Below are 21,930 nucleotides of genomic sequence, written 5' to 3'. Positions count from 1 at the left end.
TAATAGAGGTAGATGCGTTGCAATTATATTAATTAACAGAGCAGAGTGTGGATGTGCCCGTTAGTGGTCTGAATCCTTTCTGGTTGAAACGTCAAGGAGTAGCTTCTTGTTCATGGGACCCCATGTTCCCTGACATTACTAAGGGCTTGGTTCCCTTAGGGCACTATCCTGGGGTCTTGTACTCGAGGCTCTCTTACATCCACCCTAATGTCCAAAGAGAAAAAAACATATGCTCCCACCTGTTTTGTTAAACATAGACAGGTCAGTGCATCCATGGGTCAATGTGGAAAACATCCCACCCAAACTAATAGGGTCATCCTACCCCACCACTTCTCCTGGTAACCCTAAAAGGCCAGCTCTGTTGTTTTGAGCCCACTGATTAAAGGGTAATGTAAGTTAACAGCAGACACCTACTGTATATGCTTGAAATGGAGTGGGTGGGCACACTGGGCAACATTACATTTAAATTCAGTTTATTCAGTTCAATACATTCAGTTTCTGTTCCCCAATACCTCTTTTCTCATAAGTCCTTACTAAATGTATCCTACTGCCCATTAAACAGAAACCTGTTCCATCAATGTACAGAACAACCAGGCCTTATGGGAACAACCTTGAGTTAATAGTTTATAGTTTAAAGTGTTTATAAATAGATGTACTTAGGCTTTGATGGCAGGAATTCATTTATTTATTTTAATACATGTTAAAGCAAATGCTTATCTTAAAATTGAAGAATTATAGAATTTTATCAAAGTGTATGTCTGATCTTTGGACAGGATAGCAGTTACAAAATGTAGAGAATATTTTATAAATAATTATTATTTAATCTGAGGAGGTGATTTGGGGAGTAAGAGTTTTTTGAGTTTCATCCATTCCATCAACTTTGTTGTTTTTACTTTTTAAACAATCACAATAGCATCACAACAGTAGAATGCAAAAGAAAACTGCATATCCTATCTAAAAAGATCACATTCAACAACTAAAATCATGTTAGCTTTACTCCCCTAAATTATACAGGTGTAGGACCTATTATTCAGAATGCTTTGTACCTGGGGTTTCCCGGATTAATAATCTTTTCATATTTTGGGTCTCCATGCCTTAAAGGAGAAGGAAAGGTATAATCCCCCTTACCTGGTACCCCGGGCTGGTGCTCCTGTTAGCATAAATCAATCAGTTGCTCAATGCACACCTATTTAAACCTCAGAAAAATAGAGCAGCAAATGGTATGTTTAAAATATAATGCTCTTTATATAGTAGATGTTCACAAAACAATTAGCACAATTACAATGCATATAATATGTACCACCAATTGGCCTAAATACAATGAAGCAGAAAAAGCAGACACGTGTGGATTGAGTAAACCATCCTTTTCATGTTACTGTGCATACATTGGCCCCAGGATCATGGAGAAAGCAGACAGAAGGAAGAGGATCGCTTACAGGGCCAGTAAAAAAAAATCTCTAAAAACTAACAAATGCACTGACAAGCTTTCTACATACTGTGATTACTAAATAAAACATTGTGCTGTTTATGATACATGCAAACTACTGCACATGGCCTGGGAGGAGCTCATAAGGGTATTCTAAATATATTTTTAACTTTACTCCTTACTCAAACTGAGCCTCATGCAACACAATGCACTCAAATAATCCTCATTATCTGGATCCAGTTCCAGTGCTTTCTCATAGGAATCAATTGCTTCTCTGATTTTTCCATCCTGCTGATTAATGAACCCTAACAGTTCAAATCCAGTTGCATCTGATGGGTTTTTGCTTATTTTACAATTTGCCAAATGGGCTAAATTTTGTTCAGCATAAGCTCTATACCTTGTTTTATTCGGTATCAATAATGCTTCCTTGTAATGCCTTATGGCTTTAGATTCAGATTTTATTGTGTGTTGCTTAAAAACTGCATAGCTAAAGTGAATCTGCTGTTTCTCTCCCCATGTTAAATATCCTAAATGTAACACTTTTTGAAACAAATCTTCAGCTTTATCAATCTGAGTTCCTTTAGTGTACATATCAGCCAAATCAATATATGCAATAATAAATGTTTCTTCCAATGCAATAGTTTTTTCAAAATGAAAGACAGCAGAGGAAATTGCTTCCTTTATGTCCCGTGTATAGGCATTGGTAGGCTGACACAATGACTTTGCAATCTTTGCAGAGCTGATTAACTTGTTGACCTTCATTTTGTAACAAAGTCCAATCTGGTGGTGAAGAGAACATGAAGTGGGAGTTTGGTTTAGAGCTTTTTTCAGAATGGTAATAGCATCATCAATCTTTCCTACAATTCTGTAAAATTTGCCAGCATGGCGAAGTAAATATGGGGAGTCTGGAGTTTGTCTGAGAGCCTCCTCCATAATCTTTCCTCCCTCCTCAGCTTGACCCAAATATACATATTTCAAAGCTAGAAGAGCCTTAATCACAGTATCATTTTCATTCAATGTTACAGCACGTTTCAAAATCTCTAAAGATTTATATTTACTGGTCTCATAAAGTATTAAATCTTGACTTTCTAAGCGATACATCACTGTGGCATATCCTGAGTTGAGCTCGGGATTGTCAGGATCTAGCACTAGCGCTTTCTCAAAACACTCTTTAGCTCTTTCACAGTACTTCCCATATAATGTTAACAAAGCCCAGGCCTGTTCTCCATATCTCTCAGTAAGAAGAATATCATGTTCTGGAGAAGACTCACATTTTTGGTAAATGGCTTCCACCCTTTCTAAGTAAGACTGAGCTTTGCTAAACTGGTTGGAATGGTAGTACAGCCAGGCATAATTACTGTAGGTCACGGCTCTTTTGATATCCAGATGAGCAGTCTGTGTTCCTTGCAGGTGCTCTTCTGCTTTCTGAAGCTGTCTGATTGCTTCTTGGTTGTCTCCTTTCAAATAACTTGTATAGGCCAATAAATTATGAAGCCTATGTTTGGGTGTTGAAGGTGAAAATGCAATTTGATCATGAAGCCTGTCTTTCATATTGTCAATATCAGTCACTTCTTCCATATCCACAGTCCATGTGAAATGGCATTCCAGTTGAAGCAGATGACTCTTCAATGATTCCTCTAGTAGGTCACTAAATAAATAGCAAATCATAATAAAAACATTTACATTCTTTTACCTTAATTCTGCAACTGTATTATTAGATACAGATAATACACATAAGATAGCTTTAATAGAAATAGAGTTAAATAATATATTGCACTTCTAAAACTAAGTCTTTTTCACCCTGTCCTGTACCTGCTGCTGATTCAAAAACTCTGCTCAATCCATACCAGCCCTTAACTCATTCACATTTAGGCATTTTTGTCACTCTAACCAGAATGATTGCAAGAGGTATTTGGCCACTCCTATGATTTGCTGTGGAAGAATGCAAGAGAGTTGACATCTCATAAGAAAAAATTAAGCCTTTTTTTGCGGCAAAGCCTGGCGACGTGGGGTGAATTTTTTTGCTGTTTTTTTTTTTACACCACATAATAAATCTGCCCCTAAATGTAGTGAAGACATGTAAATTCTCATACATTTTTAAAGAGTCACCCTAATTTAACTCTCTCTCTCACCCAGTCACCAGGCCTGACATACACTTTCAGTAATTTGCACCACGTCCTTACTTATCTGCTCAATTGAATTCCATGGAAACATCACATCATGCACAATTTGACAGAAGATCAGAAAAGTGGGTAACACATTGTATATACTTCTAAAGCAAAACATTTTCCCACCCACCAAACCCTTCATCCTCAGAAATTAACAAGCATTACATTTCCAGTGCAAAAGATCTTGGTAACTCTGACAGTATTAGTTTATTTTTACCAAGAGGGGAGCTTTGTAACTGCTTGTTAAAAAATACCAATATTTAATAAATTTGCCCCATAATGAATGTTAGATTCCTTAAGGTATATCGGCAAATAAATATTTACCTCATGGTGTCAGCAGGTTTCTCTTTTCCACGACTGTGAATGAGAATGCGCTCTTTGGCTGCAGCCAGTTCTTAAAATATATACTGCGATCACGTGACCGCTATAAGTTTCAGCAAACCAAGAAATAGAAAGTAGACAACAAAACTTGTTTGTCAACTAACTGACAAGGGTAAAGTGCAAACATCTGCATGCAGTATATGCACTGATAATAGTACCAACCAGCATATAACAGGTTTGCAGGTAATTTCAAAAACAAAGGGGGCAGTTGCGCCAATCACAGCGCAAACTGATGATGTCACTGTACTTGTGCCACACTTGGCAGCCAATGAGTGAAGATGAATTTGATATAAAAAGACCTGCAGGAATAGGTTTAATAATTGATTTTAACTTTAATTTCAAGTCCCTATGTGCATGGAGTTTTGAATAACACCAGAGCTTGTGTCACTAGGAATGCCCCTTGGGAACAGTAATGTAGTACTCATGCCAATAGATTTTGTACACAGGGAACCTGCCAGAATGCATTATTTCCTTACTTAACAGCTATTGCTTTATTTTTTCCAGGATGAGGAACCAAGTGTTTGTGTTTCTATGAAGGCAGAACAGTGATAAAGCAGGGATGGGAAGGCAGGAAAGTGAAAGGCAGTCGGCGCTATTACTCAGTAAGAAACGAAACTGGAAACTGCACAGAGAGCCCAGGGAGGGAACGGCTTGTTTATCTCATACATCAGCAGCCTCCCATGCAAACTGTGCTTCAGTCCTGTGAGGGACAAACACATAGAGCAAAATAAAAGACAGAGTAAAAATACAAAGAAGCAACTAATAAATATATTTACTTTGTGATTTCTTGAAACGTGTTTATCAAAGTTAAACTACCTGTTCTTATCTTTATTGACTAGAGTATTTGCTGATGAATTATTGATTCCCCTTTTTTAGAGATTAGATTCTGATGCCAAACAGTCACTCTATGGCATGAACACAAATACAACTCCCATTGCGCTTCCACCCCTCTATTGCTAGAGAAAAGACACCTTTGTCATGGAGCACGACAGTCAGAGGAGGCAAAGCTGATATACAAACTGTAAAGAATTGCAGAAATGAGTCCAATTTGCATTTGAAGGTACAGGGAGCTGCTGAATTCAGGTGTGGGCAGTGGGTGGCACATGGGCATGTCCTTGGATGTTCCCAAACTTACTGGGGAGCACCAGTTGGTGCAAGCTGCATGGAAGCCCTGAGGGGCCATTTATTACATAGAAATGTGTTTTACCCCTTGCCCCATGGGTGAGAATCCAAATGTCCCCCCCATTATTTGCACATCCTTCAAACATGTGAAATATTCTTTAATTAATTAATTTTTATGCCAGCTTTGCAATTTGCAGACTGCACTGCATTCATAAATGAGCCCTAATATCTTAGAAATTGCATTTGCAGTTTTTCTGATTTCTAATTATCAGCCATAAGTGCTCTAATAATAAAACTATACAATGTACTTGATCCCATCTATATATAATTAATCCTATTAAGTTTATTTAATGTTTAAATGATTGTTAAGTACCCTTAAGGTATTGGAACCCTCAGGTCTCCAGGATTCTGAATAACAGATCCCATACTTGTATTTCTTTAAGTCATCAGTAAAAAGATTCTTGAGCCAGGGAAAATTTTCATTATTGCAGTGGTTGGATGATGTGCTGATTTTCATGCCTACATATCCCTCCTCTCTGATTTAGTATGGGGTCCCTGAAGCAGATCTATTGTGATGATAATTACATAATCTACAAACCTGCTGATTTCCTGTTCCCCCAAATAACAGGCCAATTTCCTTGGCATTTCAGGTGAGATACTGCATGCAAGGTGTTCCATTCAAATATTAAGAGGACTCCTCAGACCCTACACTGGCATCAGCCTCCTTCCTTGCCTGCTCCCGGAAGTATGATGACGGTCATATTTTTGCTGATATCTGCTGTGTGTGCCACAAATGGGTGGAGACAATGCTTTTGGGTGCAGGCAAGGAAGGAGGCTGATGCATTTTTCCACAGGCTGAGAATCAGCCCTTTCTGGCATCAGCCTAAATTTTTAATGGTTTTAGGGATGTCAAATTACAGATGAAACCCTTTTCTGAAAAATCGCAAGTCCCCAGAATTGTGGATAATTGCCCATAACTGTTGTGACAGTTGTGAGAGTTTGTTAGAACAAAAATGCCCACTTTAGATGGTCAAGCCCCAAATTTATGTTTGCCAGGGGGTCAAAAATGTTTTATTTTTTTGCTAGCTCCCATGGAAGACTCTTGATATGGGTAGGGACTGAAGGACTTGCATTGGACTTTGAACTTGGGTTAAACTACTTGCTTTTGTTCAGTAGCAATGTCTATGGACTGGTTCGATCCAATGAACACAGGGTGTTGGAGGTTTCCTTTCTATATGGTTGGCTTGTGAGAAAGGTCATATTAATCCAAAACATTAAGGGAATGTTGTGTATACCCTTTGGTTTTATTTTCCATTCTGAAATGATTTGTTATAGAACAGATGATAACTGTCTGAATCCATTCTTCCTACTACTGAGCTGCGCCATAAGAATATGGTTCTGCCGCTCAGTGCAGTTATATACATTCTGATGATCTGACACATTGATCTGCTTTGATAAATGTGTCAGATATATGTTGCTAATAGTCACATAATAGTGATGCACAGTCTGCATACATGCACCAACAAATCCCACCACCCTGACAAAACACAAGCAATATTGAGCAGGAGTAGAGATTGCAGCCTCCTATTCTGAATTGCTGCATTGCTAGATAGATGTGCTATTATCTACTACAGTGCTGTCCAACTGGCAGCCCCCTTCTGTGTGGCCCCCCACCTGTCTGGCTGCTTTGATGGCTTACCTTTGGGTAAGCTTTAAATGGTATCAGTACTGAGAATAACTGGCCCCCTGTGTTGTTCACACCTTTTAATATATGGCACACACAGGCAGCATAGGGCAGGGAGGGTATAGCACACACAGGCAGCATAGGGTAGGCAGAGTGCTGCCTGTGTGTGCCATACTCTGCCTGCCCTATGCTGCCTGTGTGTCCTATACCCTCTCTGCCCTATGCTGCCTGTGTGTGCCATACTCTGCCTGCCCTATGCTGCCTGTGGGAGGTGAACCTGGCAGGGGTTTGTTCTGTAAATTTGTTAGAAGTTGGAAATAGCCATTAAATGGTCCCTAAGGTGTGTAATTATGTGCTGGGGGTTGCTGTGCTATCCAAAGGGGAGGTGGAGGCATCTGGATTTAAGGGTATGTCTTAATATGACATAATATAATTCTTTTACATATGAATGATGGTTGCACTACCACCATTGTGATAAAATGGGTGTGGTTTGAAGTGGGTGTAATTTTAAAAGGGGGAGTGGTCAAAACTGGCTTCCATTAGTGGCCCTCCACCATGAATGCTAGAGAAATTCTGGCCCTCTGCACAGCAGAAGTTGAACAGCACTGATTTACTAAATAGGTAGTAGCTAGAAACTAGATTAATATGAAGTAAAACATGGTTCCACTATGACCCCCTCTCTTAATGGGACCCTTACGGTGGTGTGTTGAGGAAAGGAGGTATATTGTTAAACTACACCCCTCACAGAGCAAACTCAAGATATTAGGACACCAGAGATTCTTAACCATGAGCACAGGTTTGATACACAGGGATAATACTAATGTAGTACATGAAGTCTAATAGAGGTAGATGCGTTGCAATTATATTAATTAGCAGAGCAGAGTGTGAATGTGCCCATTAGTGGTCTGAATCCCCTCCGGTTAAAACGTCAAGGAGAAGCTTCTTGTTCATGGGGCCCCTTGTTCCCTGACATTACTAAGGGCTTGGTTCACTTAGGGCACTTTCCTGGGGCCTTGTGTTCCAGGCTCTCTAGCATCCACCCTACTGTCCAAAGAGTCCAAAGCGAAAATGTGCTCCCACCTGTTTTGTTAAACATAGACAGGTCAGTGCATCCATGGGTCAATGTGGAAAACATCCCACCCAAACTAATAGGGTCATCCTACCCCACCACTTCTCCTGGTAACCCTAAAAGGCTCCACTGTTTCAAGCCCACTATACTCAAATACTGTCTGAAGTTATGGGCAGTTATAATCCATTACTGTCTGGGTCACATCTCTCAGACCTTTCTTTCACATCTTGTATGTAGCTATAAGTGTCACACTGGGCAACATTACATTTAAACTACTATAAGGCTCTCTTATAGCAACAACAGGAGCACACAACTAGCAGAATGACTGTAAATTCAGTTTATTCAGTTTTATACATTCAGTTTCTGTTTCCCAGTAGCTATTTTCTCATAAGTCCTTACTAAATGTATCCTACTGCCCATTAAACAGAAACCGAACAATGTACCGAACAACCGGAAACAATCTTGAGTTTTATATATATATATAAAAGTGTTTATAAATAGTTGTACTTAACCTTTCATAGCAGTAATTAATTTATTTATTTTAATACATGACAAAGCAAATGCTTATCTGAATTTGTAGCTCTTAAAATTGTAGACTTCTATCACAGTTCTCAACTGAAAAAAATTAAGTGTTTGTCTGATATTTGGACAGGATTCCATCAAATAACTTTGTTCTTTGTAGTTTTTAAACAATAGCATCACAACAGTAGAATGCAACAGAAAACTGCATTTCCCAGCCTGTCTAAAATGATCACATTTAACTTTTATAACTAAAATCATGTTAGCTTTACTCCCCTAAATTATACAGGTTTAGGACCGATTATTCAGAATGCTTTGGACCTGGGGTTTTCTGGATTAGTAATCTTTCCATATTTTGGGTCTCCATGCCTTAAAGGAGAAGGAAAGGTATAATCCCCCCAGTGATTGCAATCACTTACCTGGTACCCCAGGCTGGTGCTCCTGTTAGTATAAATCAATCAATTGCTCAATGCACACCTATTTAAACCTTGGAAAAAAGAACAGCAAATGGTATGTTTAACATATAATGCTCTTTATATAGTAGATGTTCACAAAACAATTAGCACAATTACAATGCATAATATACATACCACCAAATTGTCTAAATACAATGAAGCAGAAAAAGCAGACACATATGGATTGAGAAAACCCCAACGTTTCGGAACCAAGTCCTTTGTCAAGGGGATTCTGATGTATGTGTATTATGCATTATGCATTGTAATTGTGCTAAATGTTTTTGTAACATCTACGATATAAAGAGCATTACATATTAAACATACCATTTGCTTTTTCTGAGGTTCAAATAGGTGTGCATTGAGCAATTGATTGATTTGTACTGATATTCTATTGCCCCTATGTGGGTTTGGGAAGCAGATTCTCATTTGCACCCTTTTTTCTGTTTTCTTTTTAAGAAAACTTTATGGTATGCCCTCCAAAACTGCATGGTTCCTGTTAGAATAAAACAGCACCGGCCCGGGGTACCTGCAAGCGATCCTTTCTCTTCTTCCTTCTTCATGCTGCTTGCACATGTGCAGTAGAGTGAAAAGCCGAACTTTAGCAAAAAAAACCCATCCTTTTCATGTTACTGTGCATACATTGGCCCCAGGATCATGGAGAAAGCAGACAGAAGGAAGAGGATCGCTTACAGGGCCAGTAAAAAAAAATCTCTAAAAACTAACAAATGCACTGACAAGCTTTCTACATACTGTGATTACTACATAAAACATTGCGCTGTTTATGATACATGCAATCTACTGCACATGGCCTGGGAGGAGCTCATAAGGGTATTCTAAATATATTTTTAACTTTACTCCTTACTCAAACTGAGCCTCATGCAACACAATGCACTCAAATAATCCTCATTATCTGGATCCAGTTCCAGTGCTTTCTCATAGGAATCAATTGCTTCTCTGATTTTTCCATCCTGCTGATAAATGAACCCTAACAGTTCAAATCCAGTTGCATCTGATGGGTTTTTGCTCATTTTACTTTTTGCTAACAGGGCTAAATTTTTTTTGGAATAAGCTCTATACCTTGTTTTATTCGGTATCAATAATGCTTCCTTGTAATGCCTTATGGCTTCAGATTCAGATCTAATTGTGTGTTGCTTAAAAACTGCATAACTCAAGTGAATCTGCTGTTTCTCTCCCCATGTTAAATCTCCTAAATGTAACACTTTTTGAAACAAATCTTCAGCTTTATCAATCTGAGTTCCTTTAGTGTACATATCAGCCAAATCAATATATGCAGTAATAAATGTTTTTTCCAATTCAATTGTTTTTTCAAAATGAAAGACAGCAGAGGAAATTGCTTCCTTTATGTCCCGTGTATAGGCATTGGTAGGCTGATACAATGACTTTGCAATCTTTGCAGAGCTGATTAACTTGTTGACCTTCATTTTGTAACAAAGTCCACTCTGGTGGTGAAGAGAACTTGAAGTGGGAGTTTGGTTTAGAGCTTTTTTCAGAATGGTAATAGCATCATCAGTCTTTCCTACAATTCTGTAAAATTTGGCAGCATGGCGAAGTAAATATGGGGAGTCTGGAGTTTGTCTGAGAGCCTCCTCAATAATCTTTCCTCCCTCCTCAGCTTGACCCAAATACACATATTTCAAAGCAAGAAGAGCCTTAATCACAGTATCATTTTCATTCAATGTCACAGCACGTTTCAAAATCTCTAAAGATTTATATTTACTCGTCTGATAAAGTATTAAATCTTGACTTTCTAAGCGAAACATCACTATGGCATATCCTGAGTTGAGCTCAGGATTGTCAGGATCTAGCACTAGCGCTTTCTCAAAACACTCTTTAGCTCTTTCACAGTATTTCCCATATAATGTTAACAAAGCCCAGGCCTGTTCTCCATATCTCTCAGTAAGAAGAATATCATGTTCTGGAGAAGACTCACATTTTTTGTACATGGCTTCCACCCTTTCTAAGTAAGACTGAGCTTTGCTAAACTGGTTGGAATGGTAGTACAGCCAGGCATAATTACTGTAGGTCACGGCTCTTTTGATATCCAGATCAGCAGTCTGTGTTCCTTGCAGGTGCTCTTCTGCTTTCTAAAGCTGTCTGATTGCTTCTTGGTTGTCTCCATTTAAATAACTTGTATAGGCCAATAAATTATGAAGCCTATGTTTGGGCGTTGAAGGTGAAAATGCAATTTGATCATGAAGCCTGTCTTTTTTATTGTCAATATCAGTCACTTCTTCCATATCCACAGTCCATGTGAAATGGCATTCCAGTTGAAGCAGATGACTCTTCAATGATTCCTCTAGTAGGTCACTAAATAAACAGCAAATCATAATAAAAACATTTACATTCCTTTACCTTAAATCTGCAGTTGTATTATTGAATACAGATAATACACATAAGATAGAGTTGATAGAAATAGAGTTAAATAATATATTGCACTTCTAAAACTAAGTCTTTTTCACCCTGTCCTGTACCTGCTGCTGATTCAAAAACTCTGCTCAATCCATACCGGCCCTTAACTCATTCACATTTAGGCATTTTTGTCACTTTAACCAGAATGATTGCAAGAGGTATTTGGCCACTCCTATGATTTGCTGTGGAAGAATGCAAGAGAGTTGACATCTCATAAGAAAAAATTAAGCCTTTTTTTGCGGCAAAGCCTGGCGACGTGGGGGGAATTTTTTTGCTGTTTTTTTACACCACATAATAAATCTGCCCCTAAATGTAGTGAAGACGTGAATTCTCCCACATTTTTTAAGAGTCACCCTAATTTAACTCTCTCTCTCACCCAGTCACCAGGCCTGACATACACTTTCAGTAATTTGCACCACATCCTTACTTATCTGCTCAATTCAATTCCATGGAAACATCACCCCAAATTCTTAAAAGCAGCTGACCCAGCAACATGATGGGAGGCAGGTCTGGGGTAAACACTAAAGTTTTGGGCTATAAAATGTGCAGCTGAAGTGCTGTAAACAAGCCAGTGTGTTCTCATATTTAAGGTCAGCTCTATACTGACACAATAAGTAAAAATAGGGTTGACATTTCCTACAAGTCTGTTACAAAATCATTTAAACATTTAGGGGAATATTTATAATGCTGTGTAAAAAAGTGGAGTGAAACATTACCGGTGATGTTGCTCATAGCAGCCAATCAGATGCTTTGCTTTGGTTTTCTAACTGTTGAAATCTAATTGTTGATTGCCCTGGGCAACATCATCAGTAATATTTACTACACTTTTTACACAGCATGATAAATATACCCAGAAATAAATCCAATAGGATTGTTTTGCCTCTAATGAGGATTAATTATATCAGGTACAAGGTACTGTCTTATTATTGTAGAAAAAAAGGAAATTGTTTTTAAAAATGTGAATTATTTGATTAAAATGGAGTCTATGGGAGATGACCTTCCCATACTTTAAAGCTTTCTGGATAATGGGTTTCCGTATAACAGATGCCATAGCTGTATATACTTTTTTATTTATGTTAAAGGGCATGTCAACCTCAAAAATAATTTTTGCATAATGAAAGAACACATAATTCTAAGCAACTTTCCAATATGAAATAATTAAAAATTTGTATCGCTTTAAACGTTATTTGTAAATGTAACTGCTATTGAAAGCAGCATTTGCTGAACTCCTGGTTGTTACATTTTAAACAATGTTGCAAAGGTCAGTCTCCTCCAGCAATACAGGTCTGTCAGGCTGCTGCCCTGTGTTACATTGTTTCAACAGTCTGAGCCCCCAGGGCAGAGAATAGAAAAGGACAGGTAAAAACTGCTTCTAATAGCAATGATAAATACAAATAACTCAAAAACCATTACAAACTTGTAATAAATGTATATTGCAAAGCTGCTTAGAATTTTGGTTTCTTTTATTAGGCAAAAAAAAATATATTTTGAGTTGCCCTTTAAAGGAGAAGCAAAGGCTAATAAAGAGTTAATCTCAAGCTGCAGGCATACCTTCAGTTGTCTCAATAGTGCCCTTAAGTCTCCCCATATTTCTCCTGCTCAGATGATTAGTCAAACAGAAAAAACGCTGAGCTGTGTAAAGAAAGTTCCCATAATGCCTCGCTCCTGCACAGACACCCAGACCAAGTGTACATGCTCAGTTAGTAAGACTATGAGTCAGCTTCCTGCTGATTGGCTCAGATCCACATTCCTACGGGCGGGAGTGAGTTCTTAGCATTCTTGAGGGAGGGGGGAGCAGGAGAGGGGAGAGAGGAGAGAGCTGCGTGTCTCTGGCATAGGAAAACAGACACAACAAATCTTTTGACAGAGAAGTCAGTGCAGCGTTTCTGTGAGTGCTTATGGCTGCATTTACATAGACCTTTCTGATAAAGCTTACTTAGTTTTTACCTTTCTTTCTCCTTTAAATGGGGAAAAAAGCAAATCCTCACAACAGTATTATTATTAATGCACAAATGCAACGCCCCTCAGCCTCCCCCCGAAGTGCTACAACATACTGTACCTGCGGTCCTTTAACACCAAGCCTCTTGTCCCCAAGCAGAAACACAGAAGCTGGGAAATTAAGTTCTGAAATTAAAAGTCCCAATGCACAGCTCTGTGAGACTGTGGGGCTCATTTATCAGCATTGGGCTAATTGGCACCTGGGCAGCAACCCATGGCCACAAATCAATTACTTGTTTCAATGTTTTTCCTGAAAAAAGCCAATTACTGATTCGTTACTATGAGTTACTAGAAGTAAAGCTAATGTAACAGTAAGGATGTGTTAAATTTGAAATCTTATAAGATGTTGGTCTAATAAAAGAATTCCTTTAGCCTAGAGACCTACATCTCTCTACTTGTGTCTTGGACCCTACTCTATATATAATCTGCTCTTTAAGAGTACAGTAACTATCATGCACAGTTTGACAGAAGATCAGAAGTATATTGTATATATTGTATATACTTCTAAAGCAAAACATTTGCCAGTTTGTCAGAATGTGTTTGAGCAGGTGACCCCTGTCCTATGCTCAGCAACAACACTGAGCTCTAACACCCACCAAACCCTTCATCCTCAGAAATTAACAAGCATTACATTTCCAGTGCAAAAGATCTTGGTAACTCTGACAGTATTAGTTTATTTTTACCAAGAGGGGAGCTTTGTAACTGCTTTGTAAAAAATTCCAATATCTAATAAATTTGCCCCATAATGAATGTTACAATCCTTAAGGTATATTGGCAAATAAATATTTACCTCATGGTGTCAGCAGGTTTCTCTTTTCCACAGCTGTGAATGAGAATGCGCTCTTTGGCTGCAGCCAGTTCCTTTAAAACATATACTGCGATCACGTGACCGCTATAAATTTCAGAAAACCAAGAAATAGAAAGTAGATAACAAAACTTGATGTCACCTAACTGACAAGGGCAAAGTGCAAACATCTGCATGCAGTATATGCACTGATACTAGTACCAACCAACATATAACAGGTTTGCAAGTAATTTAAAAAACAAAGGGGGCAGTTGCGCCAATCGCAGCGCAAACTGATGATGTCACTGTACTTGTGCCACACTTGGCCGCCAATGAGTGATGATGAATTTGATATAAAAAGACCTGCAGGAATAGCTTTAATATTGATGATTTTAACTTTCATTTTTATAAGTCCCTGGGTGCATGTAGTTTTGAATAATATTCCAGTTCCTGACTAATGGCCTATTATTACTCACCCAGGCCTGTATTTGATATTGTGTCTCTGCTAGACCCTTCTTATACCACATCATTGGCCTTTGGCCAGTTCATAAATCCCCAGTTCCATACCTTCTTCAAAGTCTTTTCTTACTTACATGTAAAAATTTAATATCAAGAATTGTTCCAGGAACTCCAGATGGCATAAAATTCTTCCTATCTACTCCTTTCTAGATGGCACAATATTCTGGACTCAGTATTATTTGGATAGTGCAAGGGCCCTTTCTAATTATTCCTTAACTCTCTCGCAGTACTTTTTATGGATATTAATTAGCTGCAATTTGGGCAACAGGGTCCAACACTGGGTCATAGTCTTTCTGGAAAGATACTGCATATATATTTAGTTATTTATTATTAGTAGTAATTAATCTAGGGCGCAATGTTTTGCCATTTTGGGTTGTAGACCAAAAATGAATGTAAGGATAAATCAGTGGCCTTTCAGTTGGAAACTCTACTTGATGATCCCTGAAATCTGGAACAGCTTAAAGTCATATCACCTCTCTACTCTCTCTATTATTAAGCCAGTTATTTAAGAAAGATCCCTTTGCCTTAGTCCAAGTGCCCAAATTTTATGCTTAAACCTGTTATGTGAAATGGTTTGAAATGCGTTAGCAAAATCATATATACATCAGTCAGTTTCCTGAACCAGTTTCCCTACTGCTAGCCTGTCTATTATTTGATTATATTCCCTCACCTCCCTTGGGAGGTGTATTCTACTGTACAGCGCTGCGTACATAAGTAGCGCTTTATAAATAAAGATATACAGACATACATACATACATTGGGAGGAATCCATAAAGATCAGGTACATTACAAATCCTGTGTAATCTTTATTGGACCTTGTGCTGTGGTAGATGACTTTCAAAATTATATGTGCACTTAAACTATGCCAAATATTTTCTGAAATAAATTTCATATAGAGAAATAGAATTATTTAAAATATCAGCTCCATTTATTATTTTGACTAACTGGTCTTTCACTGTCTTTTTGCTTTCCTTTGCTCTAGTCCTGTTCATTCCAGTGGTGTTGGAAAATGCCTATATTGATAGAATTGATGGGCTACAGAGATATTTGAATAACTGATATCCTTTTTATTGCTTTCTGATTAACAATATAACTTCAATCAATATAAATTCAATCAATCTTATTTGTATTGATCTACTTATTCGACCCGCATATGAAAGCCTATGTGGACATTTCAGAAGTGACCCTGGCTCTAGAGTTTAAGGAGGAGTTTACCTTTAAGTGAACCTTTAATATGTTATAGAATGGTCAGTTCCTAGCAACTCTTTAACTGGTCTGCATCTTTAATCTTTTTTATGTTTTTTTAATTATATGCTTTATATGCCTCTTCTGCCCCTTTCCAATCTTTAAATGGGGTCTCTGACCCCAGCAGTAAAAAACTATTGCTCTTTGAGGCTTCAATTTTATTGCTATAGTTACTTGTTATTCCTTCTCTTTCTATTCAGGCCCTCTTCTATTCATATTAAAGTTTCTCATACAAAGCACTGGTTGCTGGGGTAATTTGGTCCCTAGGAACTACATAACTGCTAAAATCCCAAACTGGGAGCTGCTGAACAAAAAGCTAAATAATTTGAAAACCACAAATAAGAAATGAAGACCAAATGCAAATTGTCTGAAAATAGCACCCCCTGCACCATACTAAAAGTTTGTTTAAAGGTGAAAGTAACCTATAATTGGCCTTACTAGTCACTCATTTTTTTGTGATGTTAGATCAGTGAGTGCTATAGAGTCTCCCATCAAACAATATCACTTGATTTGTATATTTTCAATTTAGTTTCTCTGCAAGCTTAAGATGCATTTTATGTACAGGTTTCTAAGGCTCCCAGAGCTTGTGTCACTAGGAATGCCCCTTGGGAACAGTAATGTAATGCTCATGCCAACAGATTTTGTACAAAGGGAACCTGCCAGAATGCATTATTTTTCCAGGATGAGAAAGGGGGGGATTTGTCCTGAACTGAGTGTTTCAGTTTCTATGAAGGCAGAACAGTGATAAAGCAGGGATGGGAAGGCAGGAAAGTGAAAGGCAGTCGGCGCTATTACTCAGTAAGAAACGAAACTGGAAACTGCACAGAGAGCCCAGGAAGGGAACGGCTTGTTTATCTCATACATCAGCAGCCTCCCATGCAAACTGTGCTTCAGTCCTGTGAGGGACAAACACATAGGGCAAAACAAAAGACAGAGCAAAAATACAAAGAAGCAACTAATAAATATATTCACTTTGTGATTTCTTGAAATGTGTTTATCAAAGTTAAATTACCTGTTCCTATCTCTATTGAGTGGAGTATTTGCTGTTGAATTAAAGTAGCTTCTTGCACCTTGTGCCCATATTCCCAGGTTCAGCAGATTCCCCTTTTTTAGAGATTGGATTCTGATTCCAAACAGTCACTCTATGGCATGAACACAAATACAACTCTCATTGCTCTTCCACCCCTCTATTGCTAGAGAAAAGACACCTTTGTCATGGAGCACGACAGTCAGAGGAGGCAAAGCTGATATACAAACTGTAAAGAATTACAGAAATGAGTCCAATTTGTATTTGAAGGTACAGGGAGCTGCTGAATTCAAGTGTGGGCAGTGGGTGGCAAATGGGCATGTCCTTGGATGTTCCCAAACTTACTGGGGAGCACCAGGTGGTGCAAGCTGCATGGAAGCCCTGAGGGTTTCCATGCAGAAATGTGTTTTTGTGTTTTAGAAATGTGTTTTTTTGTTTTACCCCTTGCCCCATGGGTGAGAATCCAAATGGAGTCCCCCCCTATCATTTGCACATCCTTCAAACATTCGAAATAGAGACCACTGTCTTCAAAGATACCCTCTACACACACTCTGTGCACCCAATGCTATTGAATGATTGAAGATCAGCTCAGCACATTTGAAAAGAAAAGTTAATTAATGTTTTACCATCAACATGGCTTTGTCAAGAGGCCTTTTGTGGCAAAAAATACAGCTATTATTATTATGCTAGTTAAAATCTCATTTGCGGTTTTTCTGATTTCAGCTATAAGTGCTCTAATAATAAAACAATACAATGTACTTGATCCCATCTATATACAATTAATCCTTATTAGAGGTACAACAATCCTATTTTATGCTATTCTATTTAAGTTTATTTAATGTTTAAATGATTTTTAAGTAGCCTTAAAGGAACAGTAACACCAAAAAATGAAAGTGTTTTAAAGTAATTAAAATATAATGTACTGTTGCCCTGTGCTCGTAAAGCTGGTAAGTTTGCAACAGAAACGCTACTATAGTTTATATAAATGAGCTGCTATGTCAACACGGGGGCAGCCATTGAAGCTGGGAAAAAAGAGAAAAGGCACAGGCACATAGCACATAAGCTTTGTAGAGTATAATGGGGTTTTATCTGTTTTCTGCTAAGTAACCTGTGCCTTTTCTCCTGTAAATGGCTGCCCCCGTGGCTACACGGAGGCTTTATTTATATAAACTATAGTAGTCTTTCTAAGGAAAACACACCAGTTGTACCAGTACAGGGCAGCATTACATTATATAGTAATTACTTTTATACACTTTCATTTTTTAGTGTTACTGTCCCTTTAAGGTATTGAAACCCTCAGGTCTCCAGGATTCTGAATAACAGATCCCATACTTGTATTTCTTTAAGTCATCAGTAAAAAGATTCTTGAGCCAGGGAAAATTTTCATTATTGCAGTGGTTGGATGATGTCATGCCTATATATCCCTCCTCTCTGATTTAGTATGTGTTTAGTATTGTGATGATAATTACATAATGTACAAACCTTATGATTTCCTGTTCCCCCAAATAACAGGCCAATTTCCTTGGCATTTCAGGTGAGATACTGCATGCAAGGTGTTCCATTCAAATATTAAGAGGACTCCCCAGACCCTACACTGGCATCAGCCTCCTTCCTTGCCTGCTCCCGGAAGCATTGTATCTGCCATTTGTACTGTCATATTTTTTGATGATATCTGTTGTGTGTGCCGCAAATGGGCGGAGACAATGGTTTGGGTGCAGGTAAGGTAGGAGGCTGATGCTTTTTCCTCAGCAGGCGTTTTTCCACAGGCTGAGAATCAGCCCTTTCTGGCATCAGCCTAAATTTTTAATAGTTTTAGGTATGGGCCAAAATTATACTGTCAAATGTGGGAAAAGGTCATCTGGAACCCTGGAAATGTATCCGTTGAAAATCCATTAGAATAGGAGCAGACTGAAAAAAAAACTGGGTAAAATCGGCAGTTCACTGTATAATGCTTGAGTTGATGTTAAGTTGATTTGATTTCCCCCCTAAAACTGGTAACCTATGGCTACTCATGGCAGTAACACAGAATAACAGAGCAACTTATCACTGTATGTTACTTCCCTTATGCAAAAATAAGCCCTTTTTCAGCTAACTTCCAGGTGCCCTAAACCTGGCTGTTCCTTTAGACTGACTCGCCAGCTTACCGGCCCTTGTATGGGCACTAACGACAGGCCTGCCCGACTGATACCTGGCCTGAAATCAGGCAGATATCGATCAGGCAGGTTTAAAAATGTATTCGGATCGGGGATCGCATCAGCTTGTTGATGCAGTCCCCAAACCAACTGTGCCTATACCCATTATTCTAATTCGATCGTTTGGCCCCAGGGCCAAACGACCGAATTAGCCCAATATTGCCCACCCATAGGTGGGGATATCGGGAAAAGATTAGTCACTTGGTGACTTCGTCAAGCGAGCGGATCTTAGCATGTATGGCCACCTTAACTCTTCAGCAAATCCCTAGGATAATCATCTCTTGAGTAAATATATTCAGGAGAATTTACCATCAGAACCACTGTTGATAAAGGGATATGAGAAGATGAGGCCAAAAAATTGTTTTTCATATCAGCCATGTTTGAAACTACTACAAATGTCATAATTAGCTATGAGCAAATCTGTCCCATTTCGCATTGTTGAAAAATTTGCTCAACTGCTAAAAAATTTGTGACATGGCGACACATTTGCAAAATGTGGCTACCGTGCAACTATTTTGATGAGCACAACTTTTTTTTTTTTTAATGCAACCATGACTTTTTTGACGTAACCATGACTAAATTGATGTGATCTATTTTGACGCAACAATTCCTTTTTTTGGTGCGACCGCAACTTTTTCCTCACTTTGTCTGGCCAAACTTTTATAAAACATTCACTGAAATGTTGGCCAATGGCGAAATACAGGATTTTGCAGCTAATCCATGTCTGGCCAAGAAATTTGCTCATCGCTAGTCATAATGTACTATAAGGTTCTTATTTACATAGGACTAGCAGTGCCAGATAGAAAAGTCGCCCAGCTGTTGATGCTGGTATCATATCTCTTAATATGCTGTGCTCCTTTGGTAAAGTTTTATTATCACTGGCATGTGCAGAAAGACTACATACCCATGGTGCCCTGTGAGACTTGCAAGGTACTTCCATGATATAGTACAACTATTATCCAGAATGCTCGGGACCTGGAGTATTCCAGATAAGGGATATTTCCATAATTTGGAGCTCCATAACCTAAGTCTGCTAAAATTCATTTAAATATTGAATAAACCCAATAGGATTGTTTTGCCTCCGATAAGGATTAATTATATCTTAGTTGGGATCAAGTACAAGGTACTGTTTTATTATTACAGAGAAAAGGGAATCATTTAACCATTAAATAAACCCAATAGGGCTGTTCTGCCCCCAATAAGGGGTAATTATATCTTAGTTGGGATCAAGTACAGGTACTGTTTTATTATTACAGAGAAAAAGGAAATCATTTAAAAAAATGGAATTATTTGCTTATAATGAAGTCTATGGGAGATGGCCTTTCCATAATTTGGAACGTTCTGGATTATGGGTTTCTGGATAAGGGATCCCATACCTGTACTAAATGTGATGGCTGGAGTTAGAGGTAATGAACAACCTAAAAGGCAAGCATGCCTGATAATCTCAGGGTTAAATCATTGCTGGAGTATATGTTTTTTTTATAAATATACAGTGATAACCCTCTTATTCATTTTTGGTTTATAGATCATTTTGGCTGCAGTAATTTATACTGGTGGTAATTTTGTTTTTAAATTAAATATTAAATATATTCTTTAAACTGTGCAGGTTATGTTGTTTGTAATTGTTATTTTTTTTGCTAGCTCCCATGGAAGACTCTTGATATGGGTAGGGACTGAAGGACTTGCATTGGACATTGAACTTGGGTTAAACTACTTGCTTTTGTTCAGTAGCAATGTCTATGGACTGGTTCGATCCAATGAACACAGGGTGTTGGAGGTTTTCTTTCTATTTGGTTGGCTTGTGAGAAAGGTCATATTAATCCAAAACATTAAGGGAATGATGGGAATGTTGTGTATACCCTTTGGTTTTATTTTCCATTCTGAAGTGATTTGTTATAGCGCAGATGATAACTGTCTGAATCCATTCTTCCTGCTACTGAGCTGCACTGAGCACTGTTGCACTATAAGAATATGGTTCTGCCGCTCAGTGCAGTTAAATACATTCTGATGACCTGACACATTGATGTGCTTTAATAAATGTGTCAGGAATATGTAGCTAATAGTCATAGGAATAAGTTGCTAATAGTCACAGGAATATGTTGCTAATAGTCACAGGAATGTGTATGTTGCTAATAGTCACAGGAATGTGTATGTTGCTAATAGTCACATAATAGTGATGCACAGTCTGCATACATGCACCAACATATCCCACCACCCTGACAAAACACAAGCAATACTAAGCAGGAGATTTCTAGCTACTAGGGAGTAAAGCATGGTTACACTATGACCCCCTCTTTTAGTTGGACCCTTATGGTGGTGTGTTGAGGAAAGGAGGTACATTGTTAAATTACACCCCCCACTGAGCAAAATCAAGATATTAGGACACCAGAGATTCTTAACCATGAGCACAGGTTTGATACACAGGGATAATACTAATGTAGTACATGAAGTCTAATAAAGGTAGATGCGTTGCGGTTATATTAATTACCAGAGCAGAGTGTGAATGTGTCCATTAGTGGTCTGAATCCCCTCTGGTTGAAACCTCATGGAGTAGCTTCTTGTTCATGGGACCCCATGTTCCCTGACATTACTAAGGGCTTGGTTCCCTTAGGGCACTATCCTGGGGCCTTGTGCTCCAGGCTCTCTAGCATCCACCCTAATGTCCAAAGAGAAAAAAAAACATGTGCTCCCACCTGTTTTGTTAAACATAGACAGGTCAGTGCATCCATGGGTCAATGTGGAAAACATCCCACCCAAACTAATAGGGCCATCCTACCCCACCACTTCTCCTGGTAACCCTAAAAGGCCAGCTCCGTTGTTTTGAGCCCACTGATAAAAGGGTACTGTAAGTTAACAGCAGACACCTATATGCTTGAAATGGATTGGGTGGGCACTTGTTCTTAAAGGAACA

General features: G+C 38.5%; 2 protein-coding genes across 2 annotated transcripts; both read right to left on the bottom strand.

The window, feature by feature from the left end:
• Positions 1-1,244: 1,244 nt before the first annotated feature.
• LOC101735168 (interferon-induced protein with tetratricopeptide repeats 5) lies at positions 1,245-3,923 on the bottom strand. The gene is made up of 2 exons (XM_031906492.1): positions 3,919-3,923; positions 1,245-3,074 (listed from the first exon to the last, which is right to left on the bottom strand). Exons 1-2 carry the CDS (start codon positions 3,921-3,923, stop codon positions 1,598-1,600), a joined length of 1,482 nt encoding a protein of 493 aa, XP_031762352.1. The 3' UTR covers positions 1,245-1,597.
• A 5,679-nt stretch (positions 3,924-9,602) lies between these two features.
• LOC100486954 (interferon-induced protein with tetratricopeptide repeats 5) lies at positions 9,603-17,222 on the bottom strand. The gene is given in 3 exon segments (XM_031906491.1): positions 9,603-11,152; positions 14,043-14,144; positions 17,173-17,222. Coding segments are annotated over 3 exon segments (1,629 nt in total). The 3' UTR covers positions 9,603-9,675.
• Between the last annotated feature and the right edge of the window lie 4,708 nt (positions 17,223-21,930).

This window comes from Xenopus tropicalis, chromosome 7 (genome assembly GCF_000004195.4).
Source record: "Xenopus tropicalis strain Nigerian chromosome 7, UCB_Xtro_10.0, whole genome shotgun sequence".
Classification (NCBI taxonomy): Eukaryota; Metazoa; Chordata; class Amphibia; order Anura; family Pipidae; genus Xenopus; species Xenopus tropicalis.
Note: the sequence above shows the minus strand (reverse complement) of the source record. Positions and strands in the feature narration are given on the sequence as shown.